We start from the raw sequence: 11,901 nt of genomic DNA, 5'->3' as shown, positions 1-11,901 counted from the left end.
CACACCGGAGATAGAGCAGAATGATATGTCATCCTACGACATCGGGATCCGATTCAGGAACCCATCAGGATTTGATTCAGGAACCCGGTGAGCTGTAGGATGACAATATCATTCACTGACACAAGACTAGCGGGAGTTGACCTGAACCTTCTTAGGTTGTTGGTAGTCTTATGCCCGAGGCGTGATCGACTCGTGGACAACTACTTTTCAAAATTGATAAAAACAAATTTGATAGGAACATATACACATTTTTCTAAAACAAAAATACATTTTTTGCTACAATCAAAATTGAATACCTATGTGCATGCTGAAAATATAAATTTTAAATATATTTTAAACATCGGTTGTCCATCTGTTGATCACATGTTTAGGCTAAGGAGTACCCTCCTGAGTTAGGTTCGATAGGACACCATTCTAGTTGAGTGACGAGCTTTATACATCCGGCTGACCGAGTAACCTTCGACGGCCCTCGAGCACTAATATATAGTTGAGCCTAGCCCCGACCAAAGTGCTTGCGGTCCCCTAGTGCTTGCGGTTTTCCTCTTTTCGGACTTTTTCATGTTTTTTTTTTTGGAATTTTTGAATAAAGTACTCGTGGTCTCTTTTCGGGATTTTCTCGTGTTTTCTACGATTTTAATCGATTTGTCGATTCATCGATTTCCTCGCATTTCTCTCGTCGTGAGTCTTTTGACGATCTTTTTCGAGATTTCCGGACGATGTTTCTTTGTTTTCGTTTATATAAAACATTTCAGTCTGTTTCCTCAAGTTTTGTTGCTTGTACCTGTTGCATCAATTACACCTAAGGAACAGCGGACCTCCCATGTATACAAGTTTATTTTATGTTTACAGCATATTACTTTCTTGCAAATCACTTACCTGCTGCACTTTTCCTTTACACCGCATGTTGTACTGTTTTCTTTACTGCATACTCTACTGCTTGTCCTGTGCTACATACCCTACTATTATGCTATACACTGTACAACTTCAATATGTTATCTATAAAATATTTGAAGAACTACAACCATAGGGCCGTTGGATTTGACATCATAACCTGACACCCTAAAAAACTTAAACTCGTCACGACAAGAAACTTGGAGTTAGCGCGGCGGGCAACACGATTATCTTCAACAGCAGAACATGTCTTCCCCAGCTAAACCATTCATTTCCTAGAAATTTAAACAACAATCCATAGAATTTCGAGGTTGTTCGTCTAGCGCAACATAAATCCTCAACTTTTTTTTAGACATTTGTATAGCTCTGCTGTACGATCTAAGCTCTAACTCGTTTTAGAATTCTGAAACAATCCATAGGATTTCGAGGTTGTTCGTCTAGCGCAACATAAATCCTCAACTTTTTTTTAGACATTTGTATAGCTCTGCTGTACGATCTAAGCTCTAACTCGTTTTAGAATTCTGAGGTTGTCGTTTGTCACGACCTAAATTCTCACATCTTCTAGGCTATTTGTGTAATCGTTTCACACAAATGTAAGCTCTAAATTGATAAAATTAGCAGGATAAAACACTTGAATATTTCTCCTTGAAACTGAAGCCAAACCATAGGGCCCAATGGGGCCGACTGGGAAGTCACCGAGGCTCTCCTTCGGATCTGTGACATCATCTAGTTCTTTCTCCTTTGGATTCTATAATAAATGTTCCAAATTTGAGTCATTCCCTTTTCACACCTCTTTGTCCAATTTCGTTGAAAAGTCTCATCCTTTTGAAGGTAATGAAGATAATTTTTTCTGATTTTTATCGAGAGTATTCTTAAGTGACTTCGATCATTTAAGATGTAATTAACTATATGAGTTTGCCCTTATAGGAAGCTTAAAATAAACCCTATTTAATTTTTCATATTAAATAAGAAATTTATCGGCAAATAAAACAGTTTAGCAGACCAAACGAACGTCATATATTTCTTAGTTTATTTGATCGAGCCTCGTCCTCAAGTATTGTGTTTATCCCTCGGGATAGATATAGAGTTTGAGGTAGAGTGCTCTTTCATTTAAACTGGGTCAGGTTGATTTACATATTTGATTTTAAACTTAAATCTATATGTAAATTAAAGCGTCATTCCGAAGCGGGCGACGAAATTTCGATTTCCGGCGACCGACAGCTTCCTACGGGCAATTCGCCACGCCCACCTTTTATCGCCGACATACACGTGCTCCTCTTTCAGGTTTAAAATATGGTTTTCATATTTGTTCTTCAATCTTTCCACGATGCTCTTGAAGGTGGTGGTGATCACACTTTCATTAAAAAACTTGGCAAAAAAAAGGGAAGCCTATTCTTATTCTCACTGAGGTTGAAACCAGTACTCTCGCGTCTTCTTGGCGTTTTGCTATAGTGGGAAAATTCCTTTACGGTCACCCAAAATTGGACATCATTCGAAAAGAGTTTGATGCTATGAAGCTATTACACAGTTAGAATATTGGCTTACTTAACGATCAACATATGCTTATTCAGTTATCTCACAATGCCGAGTACACTCGCATTTTCTCTCGAAAATTTATTAAGATCCACAACCGTTTTATGAAAATTCTGAAGTCGTTTTATGAAAATTCTGAAGTGATTCTGAAGTGGACTGTCGATTTCGATCCAAAAGCGGAGTCCCCTATCATTCATGTTTGGATAAAGTTTCTGGGGTTAAAATTACATCGGTTTAAAATAGAAATTCTCTATTATTTAGAAACTGCTTACGGTAAGCCTCTCATGGTTGATAGTTCTACATTTGCTGTCACCAAACCCTCTGTGGCTTATGTGTTAGTTGAGAGAGATATCACTCAACCAGACTCAACCAGCTCCGGATGAGGTAGGATGAGGTATGAATTGACACTACTCACAACAGGTATTGACAAAAGATTGAAATAGAACCAAATTCTTCTTAATTCTCATTATAGTATGTTTGACCACAGTTATACTATTTGTTATTGCTTGTATCCTCATCTAAGGTCGAATATCACTAAATATCAGCCACCTACCATCCTTGTTGAGAATGTGCAACCCGATCCTTTTTCCAGCACCGTAGTTCCAGATGAAGAACACCATACTACAAGTATAGAATGTGTTGATAACACTCACTGTTATTGAAGAAGACTTACTTACATGCCAGGACACACGAGAGTGGTTCTTCGATCCGATAAAAAATCAGCTGGTACAACAAGTAGTTGCTTTTAATGTTTAACAACCTACACATGCCCGTCACACTTTAGGCTTTTCCACTGATCAGGTAAATCAATCTTCGGATGAGGAATGACAGTTCTATTCCAGGAGGAAGAAAAAGAACGGAGGCCGACTCGAGCTCGGGAATTTATTGGGTGACACATTGGTTACTACTGATAATGAGACTCATCTTACCAATTTATTAGCTGACTCCTTCTCTAGAACTAAAGGTAGAGGCAAAGCAAAATTGGGTCGCTCTCTAGTCACCTGATACTTCGTATTTTAACACCTTTTATTTTTTTATTTAGGTCTCTCATGTATTTTGTTGTATTTTTTCTTTTTAGAAATATTTGATGTGGTGGTTATCGTGTGGGCAGGGTGTCATGTTTGGGCTCTCTCACACAATCTTTCTGTATCCTACTTTCTATTTAATATATTAGCTTTTGAATATATATATATATGTTTATTTATAAAAAACCCAAGGGCAATTATATTAAAGAGGAAATGGTACAAATTTATTGTATGGGTGGACCCAAATATACCAAACCCACACGGTACAACACAAAAAAAAATCCAAAAAAGAGATGGTACATATAAGATCAATCGGGATGACCCAATTTAGTTCTATCTCTGCCTCTAGTTCTCGGAAGGGAACCAACTAACAAATTGGTGAGGTGCGTACCATCACCCGAAGTAACCAAAGTATCATCCATTAGATTCCTTAGCTCAAGTAGATCTTCATTTTTCTTCTTCCTTCTGGAAATGTAAACCCGTCATTCCTCATCCAAAGATTGTTGCTCATTTGGGTGAGATGGTAGAGCTGTAGTAAAAATTGTCACTAGTTGTACCCACAATAAGTTCTAGTGCATGTCAAGTATGAGTTGTCGTCTCTACACTTGATACTTCCTGAAGATGGGGAGCTCAAGGTTCTCCTGATTATCAGTCCGAACAATATCCTTTGTAGTTTGCCCAGTAGAGCCATCCAACATCACATTAATCGTAGAAACAATATTCTCAAGGGGGGTCCACAGGGGCAATTAAATCAGACACCAAAACCTGTCCTGTAGTAGTTTTCTCTCTAGGTGGAACATATATGTCCAGAGCAGTGGGGTTAAACCCATTATTATTCACTTGATCTTTAAATTTTAAATTAGGACGGAGCTTATGACATTTATCAATGGTATGCCCAAATATCTTACAATGAGAACAATAAGGAAATCTATGTTCCGTGATGATTTGTTGTCAATGTCCATTATGAGTTGTGTGAGTGGACCCAAATATACCCAACCCACACGGTACAACACAAAAAATTCAAAAAGAGATGGTACATATAAGATTAATTGGGATGACCCAATTTAGTTTTATCTCTGTCTCTAGTTCTCGGAAGAGAATCAACTAACAAATTGGTGAGGTGCGTACCATTACCCGAAGTAACCAAAGTATCATCCATTAGATTCCTTAGCTCAAGTAGATCTTCATTCTTCTTTTTCTTTCTAGAAGTGTAAACCCGTCATTTCTCATCCAAAGATTGTTGCTCATTCGGGTGAGATGGTAGAGCTGTAGTAAAAATTGTCAACAGTTGTACCCACAATAGGTTCTAGTGTATGTAAAGTATGAGTTGTCGTCTCTACACCTGATACTTCTTGAAGATGGGGAGCTGCAAGGTCTCCTGATTATCAGTCCGAACAATATCTTTTGTAGTTTGCCCAGCAGAGTCATCCAACATCACATTAATCGTAGAAACAATATTCTCAGGGGGGGTCCACAGGGGCAATTAAATCAGACACCAAATCCTGTCCTGTAGTTGTTTTCTCTCCAGGTGGAACAGATATGTCCAGAGCAGTGGGGTTAAACCCATCATTATTCACTTGATCTTTAAATTTTAAATTAGGATGAAGCTTATGACATTTATCAATGGTATGCTCAAATATCTTACAATGAGAACAATAAGGAGGTCTATGTTCCGTGACGATTTGTTGTCAATATTCATTATGAGTTGTGTCCAACCAGACTTCAATAGCATCAGGTGAAGTAATATCTCTTTCCACAGATAGATAAAGTGGGTAGATCTAGCTTCATATGGTCCCCAAATTTGACCCCAATAAAATAAAGAACCTGATGATGAAAAAGTGCAGCTTGAGACCAGGTAGACTAAACCATACTGGTATAGTAGGAGATTCATGATTAGAGTTAAAATCAAGAGACTACTTGAGTAACTTCATTAGCTTGCCTGCAATGCTAAAATATTTTTTGGAGAAAATCCGAGTGTAGTCTTTAACCATGGTTAATTGAATCAACACATGTCTCTCATCCATGAGCCACACTTTCCACTTTCCTGCTAGTTTGAGATCATCAAAATTTTTTCTGATAACTTCCATAGGTGGGTGCCCCCACTGAAATTTTCCAATAAGAGTGAACTTGAATTTCTTAGTCAGGGTTGAAATTTCTAAGTCAGAGAAAAAATGTGCTACTTTCTCGTTTTTCCTATTTGCATTCTTAACAAAGGGGTAGTCACCTGTATCATCACGACAATCCTTCTAACTTGAGGGGAACACAATCGCTGACTCCACCTGAAAATTGCCCACCACGTGGGCAAAGGAGGCTTTGCCAGGTTCAACCGAAGAAGAAGGGAGCGCTATTGGAGCAGGGAAATCATCCTGCTAGAAGATCTCGATATAATAGTTGTCTGCATAGTCCCAAAAACTCGGAAGGCGAACGCCGACATCGAAAAGAAAGACAAACGTGAACCGAAGCTATCGGGCAGGGAGAGGCGAACGTCGGCACGACGCAGACTCAAACGGCGAAACTGTCGACATCGAAATCGAAACAGCGAGGTGCAGATGCAGATGGAACTGTCGGCGTCGAATAACGCAGTTATGACGCGAGTCGATGAAGCAAAGGAATTGAGGAGTGGAAGCAGAGAATCTAGGAGATAAAGGTGAGGTGCGAGCCTCTCCTTCGAGCGACAGAATTATAAACGACAGAAATTACCATATTAAACCCTAGCAGAGCTCTCGACTGCTATTTTTTTTTTGAAAGCCCAAAAAAGGCTAATATATTAAATAGAAAGGAAGATACAGATACAATGTGTGGGAGGGCCCAAGCATGACACTCTGCCCTCACAAAAAATCACAAATGGTTTGAAAACTAGAAAAAAAATAGAAAAATACATTAGATGCTTAAATAAAAAACCTAACAGTGTCGAAATACATAGTATCAGGTGACTAGAGAGCGACCCAATTTGGTCTTGCCTCTGCCTCTAGTTCTAGGGAAGGAGCAAGCTAATAAGCTGGTAAGCAATTGATAAGATGAATGCCATTGCCATTAGTAACCAATGTATCATCCAATATGTTCCCGAGCTGGAGTCGTTCTCCATTCTTCTTCTTCCTCCTTGAATAAACCTGTCATTCATCTTCCGAAGAATCAGTCTGATGGGGTGGTAGAGCTGAAACAAAATGAATACCAACCGTAGTACCCACAATAGGTTTTGGTATATGTGAAGTTTGAGTTGCCTCTACACCGGATACTTCCTGAAGAAATGGAGCTACGAGGCTCTCCTGATTATCAGTCTGAATACTATCATTGTAGGTAATAGTTCATCAGTATTGTTTTCTATGGGGTTTGAAGGTGCCAACATCACATCACTCGACATAACAGTAACAACAGTGCCATGGGGGTCCTCAGAGGCAACATAACCTCCTGTCTGATAGTATTCTCCCCAGGTGGAGCTAAAATGTCTAGAGGTGTGGGTTTAGACCCATCCTTATTCACTTGAACCTTAAATTTCAAATTTGGATGAAAATTGTGGTATTTATCAAGGATATGACCAAACATCTTACAGTGGGTACAATATGAGGGTTTGTGCTCCAATATGGGGGTCAATATGGGGGTCTGTGCTCCATGACGATTTTTTGCCAATAACCATTATGGGTTGTGTCCAGTCAAACTTTAGTAACATCGGGTAAAGTAATATCCCTTTCCACAAGTATTCTGGCTACCGAAGTTCTGGTTAAGTTGAAAGTAGACAGATCTAGCTTCAAAGGTTCCCAAGGATGACCTTAATAGGGTAGAGAATTTGATGGTGAAAAAAATGCAGCTTGAGACCAGGTAAACTAAACCATACCGGTACAGTGAGAGTTTCATGATTTGGGTCGAAATCAGGAGACCACTTGAGTAACTTCATTGATTTGCTTGCGATATTAAAATATTTCTTGGAGAAAATTCTGGTGTAGTTTTCAGCCACTGTTAGTTGGATCAACACATGTCTCGCATCTATTAGTTTCACTTTCCACTTGTCTACTAGCTTAAGATCATCAATACTCTTTCTGATAATATTCATAGGAGGGTGTCCCCACTGAAATTTTTCAATACGATCAAACTTGAATTTTTTTGTCAGGACGGAAATTTCTGATTCAGAGAAAAAGATTATTGTTTTTCCACATTTCCTACTTACCTTATTAACAAAAGGGCAATCATCTGTACCCTCGCGACATTTTTTGTAGCTTGAGGAGAATACCACCGCGGACTCAAACTGAGGGTTACCCACCACTTGGGCAAAAGAGATTTTTTCCGGCTCAACCAAAGAAGAAGGAAGCACCATCAGAGCAAGTAGGGCTGTCGGCGTTAAGCTACGGCGAGGTTGGTGACAGAAAGACTCGGCAGAGAGAGGAGCTGTCGGGTGCAGCGCAGTCGCAGCAAAAAGAAAGCAGCGTCGAAAACCTAACTGTCAGGCGAGAGACGAAACTGCGACGAGAGACAGAACGGAGTCACAGCAGAAGAAAGCAGCGCCAGGCATAGCAGTCGGGCGCAGTCGCAACAACTACGATGAGAGACGGCAACTTCGAAGTCGGGACACAGAAAGCGCGAGAGATGACGTTGATGCTGACGCTGATGCAGACACCAGACGACGGAGCAAGAGTCGACGATGCAAAGTCCTCACCTTTGAGCAGTAGAATCAATTGAGACCGAAATCGCCATCGGAAGCTCTAGCAGAACTCTCGACCGAAATCGCCATCAATATATATATATATACACCAGCCAAAACTCGCTATTTACAAATCAACAACCCTCTTACATCCAATTTTTATATTTATATTTATGCGTCGCATACTCAGACTAGTTGGTCGGACATCTGCTTGTCAGTTGTAAGTCCCCTCTGGTATGGGGTTCGAATCCCCCGAGTGTAGAGTGTGGTACTCGAATTATTAGGCGTATGAGGGGTGGCCAGAGATCTTATCATAACCTCCAACCATTCCTTTTAATATATATATATATATATATATATAGATAGATAGACTCGCAAGTTTAATTCGTGCAAAAATTGCACTATCTTGAAGATTTCATTTGTTTTCAAAATTTGGTATTAAAATGCTTCTCCCATTATTGGGTCTCCTCTTAGTATTCAAAATTAAATTGATTTTTTTAATTAAATCACTAATAATATCTGCCATAACCATCCAAATCTTAATTGGTATCCAATTTGGACACAAGTCATGTCATTATACACCTGCTTCAGAGCAAACTCCACATTAAATTTTTGTATCAATATATAATATATATTGAATGATTCTACGGCATGCATATATTGAATGAAACAATTTTAAATTTAAGGTCACTGAAGGAAATTCGTAAAACCTGCAATTTCTTTGTACAAATGGAGTAAGCCTATAGGAATTGGAAAATGTGGATGAGACTTAAACTATAAATCGGCGTTTTTTAAAAAGGTTACATTTTTATTTTTTTCCAGAAGTTGTCTATAGCATGTGGCACATTCTTTTTGGAGCAATTTATGGAACTCTCCAATTAAAGCTATTTGACCTGCACTTGCGGATTGAGTTCATCGATAGAGAACTTAATCCTTATTGTGTTAATTTCTAATCACTTTTAAGTTCTAACATATTAATTGATCTAGTCAGTTAATTTCTAATCACCTTTAAGTTATAAAAAATTAATGGATCTACTCATTACTGATTAAGGAAAACCAAATTTGAGGCAACATTTACCTTGATTATTCTGCAGGCTTCTTTAGGCTCAGAAAAGGAACGAGCTGATGGTTTTGAAAGTAAATATGGTGAAGAACAGAAGAAAAGTGAAGAAACGCAAAGAAAGTTAGAAGAAACTGAAGAAAAATCACGCCACCTGCAGGACCATTTGAATAGGTTATTATTTTCAAATACTTTTCTTCTTATTCTTTGATCATTCTCCTACATAAAATTATTTTCCAGAGCAAGAAACAACATTATCATAAAATTAAGCCCACTGGTTTATTAATTAGATAACCTCAACTTGTTATAGGAAACTTTCAAGGCTTAATTATCAATTAGTAGAAGGCATTACTATGTCAAGTTTTAGTCGATTGAAGGACTTTTCTGTTAAATTGCGACCATAACCTGAAACTCAAATGTTACAACTATAAATAATGAACCAGCTTTGTTATTTCACTTGCATTAAATAAACATAAGTCAAAATGTTATAATAGTTATGAAACTTCTATCAGCATCAAATGAAGATGAAAAAAATACACTAAAGATCACAACTATATATGACAAAAGTTTTTATACTTCGATGCAATCCACTCACATCAAACACAAAAAGATTGAATATTTGACTGAGCTTCTAAAGGGTCATAGGGAGATTAAATTTTGTGTGAATAAGCACAAAGATATCATTTTATCTATATTATTGACTAAAGAGTATGTAGCCACATATTGTAATAATGAATGGTGGTTCGCTTGGAGGGTAGAGGGGCATTTTTTGTTCCATGTCGATTTGAAAGAGCCGGTTTGGTTCTTACAGCCACCCCTCTCGCAAAATCCCTATGACCCATCATCACTATGCCAATCATTAGCCCGACAACCTCAACCTCTCTCTCAACCTCTGATGTTAGCAACTATGCCCTTCAACTCACAAACCTCCCAACTCTTCAACTCCATGAACCTTTTCTCTATACAAACCTAACGACCTCTCCGAAAATCTAGCTCATCAACGCATAAATAGTAGAGTACTGCCGACTTCTCTCCTCTCCAACTCATTCGCCGAACGTTGTTGATAACTCACCTCTTTTGCAATCTCTCAAAGCCTTTGTCCAACCTCTCAAAGCCAAGTCGGTTGCTTCGACTTTCTCACTTTCTGTCTCATTTCCCCATAGAATAAAAGAGTGTATTCGTGTCTCAGCAAATTTGTTGTTTCACATTGTCATCGTTGTCAACGCTTCATGTGGTGAAAACCCAACTTAAGCTCTCGAAATTCTGATTATGATATGTTTGATAATGACCTGAACTCATGCGCTTTTTTCTCAAAATAAAAGGGGAAACTCATTGGAAATATGTACGATATAGCAGGCTAGCTTAATGCATTTTTTTTTTGGGGTTGTTTGGCAGAGCCTTGTAACGTGAATTATCATTGGATTTACTAAATCCAAGCAAATGCTGAAATAGAGGAGTTGCGTGGATTTATGAATTTTTGGATTTACAGTCACAAAATTTGCCTTCAATTTAGCTTAAATTTTTATTTACTAAATACAGGGATAGTGTGAATTTAATGGATTTAAGATTTACGGATTTACTAATTCTTACTTGCAGCCAAACAACCCTTAACAAGACAAAAAAGTATGTTGTGTAAATTTTTTTTTTGTGCAAATGATTTTTACACAAATTTCTTAGCTTAGTGGAGAGAAGACTCATGCACCTTTTCTAATTTTATAATTATAATAGCTTGAACGCTCACCCATCGAGGTAATATGTTTTAACCTAATGGTCTCAAGATTTTATCTTATTGGGGTAACTTTTCAAGAGGTCATCTATCCTGAGATGCTCCCACGAGAGCATTTTTAACTTTGGAGTTTCTGATAAACTTTCAACTATTAAATCAAAAGACACTTCAATATTTCAGAGCTCAGCTTTATTCTTCTTAAGGGTTTCACAATCTACTTCACTTAAGTAATTGACGTTCTCGTCAGGTTCCTTAACCTAGAATCATCAAACTGATGGATAGGATTTTAAAGTGTTGGTGTGGAGCCCGACGTAACTATTCCCGCTCCCGCCTTCCTTTGCCGCGAACCGATCCCATTGTTTCGCGAAGAGTCGCAACCCCCCGCCTCCTTTTAATTCGCAAAACCGAGAGGTCTTCTCTGGTCTTCGACAATTTTTGTTCTTCCTTTGCTCGAGTAGCATGATCCAACATCGAGAAAGAAGAAAGGTATTGTGAGGTATCGCACAACACTCCTTATGATTTAGCAAGGTCTTGTGTGTTCTTCTTTGGGCTTCCTCGGGATAGAGGAAGAGAAGTGCAAGCAGTAGTTCCTTGCGGCTTCTTGGTGGCTTGTGGCAGAAGAGAAATTGGGTTTATTTCTCTTATAAGTTTATCTTCTTCGGTATATCTCGATGTAGAGAGAAGAAGAGAGAACAAGGAAGTGAGAGATCCCTCTTGTAAGTCGAGACGATCGACTGGTGTACTCAAGTAGTAAAATCCTCTGCAACTTTGTGGATGTAGTCAATTTGCCGAACCACGTAAATCTGTGTTTCGCTGTGTTACTGTTTTCTGGTGTGAATTTTCTCATTTTATTTTTCGCTTCGTTGTCGATCGTTCTTCTGTTTTATATATACCACAACATAAAGGTGGTTCCTACATATTCAAGAAGTGTCTCCCACCATGTAGCGTTTTGTCTCATCTATGATTCAAGAAGTGACGCCCATGGCATATCACTTTATCATATATGACACTTATTTCTCATTATCAGACTGCT

General features: G+C 38.5%; 1 protein-coding gene across 2 annotated transcripts in view; it reads left to right on the top strand.

The window, feature by feature from the left end:
- The window catches only part of LOC110021861 (myosin-11-like), a 51,481-nt gene that overhangs the window by 26,367 nt on the left and 13,213 nt on the right, over positions 1–11,901 (top strand). For both annotated transcript variants that reach the window (XM_020720545.1, XM_020720544.1), the window contains exon 26: positions 9,177–9,316. In XM_020720545.1, the coding sequence (XP_020576204.1) occupies positions 9,177–9,316 (140 nt within the window). The remainder of the gene's footprint in view (positions 1–9,176; positions 9,317–11,901) is intronic.

This window comes from Phalaenopsis equestris, unplaced genomic scaffold (assembly GCF_001263595.1).
Source record: "Phalaenopsis equestris unplaced genomic scaffold, ASM126359v1 Scaffold000150, whole genome shotgun sequence".
Lineage (NCBI taxonomy): Eukaryota > Viridiplantae > Streptophyta > Magnoliopsida > Asparagales > Orchidaceae > Phalaenopsis > Phalaenopsis equestris.
The sequence above is the reverse complement of the archived record's forward strand: the minus strand, read 5'-3'. Positions and strand labels throughout refer to the sequence as shown.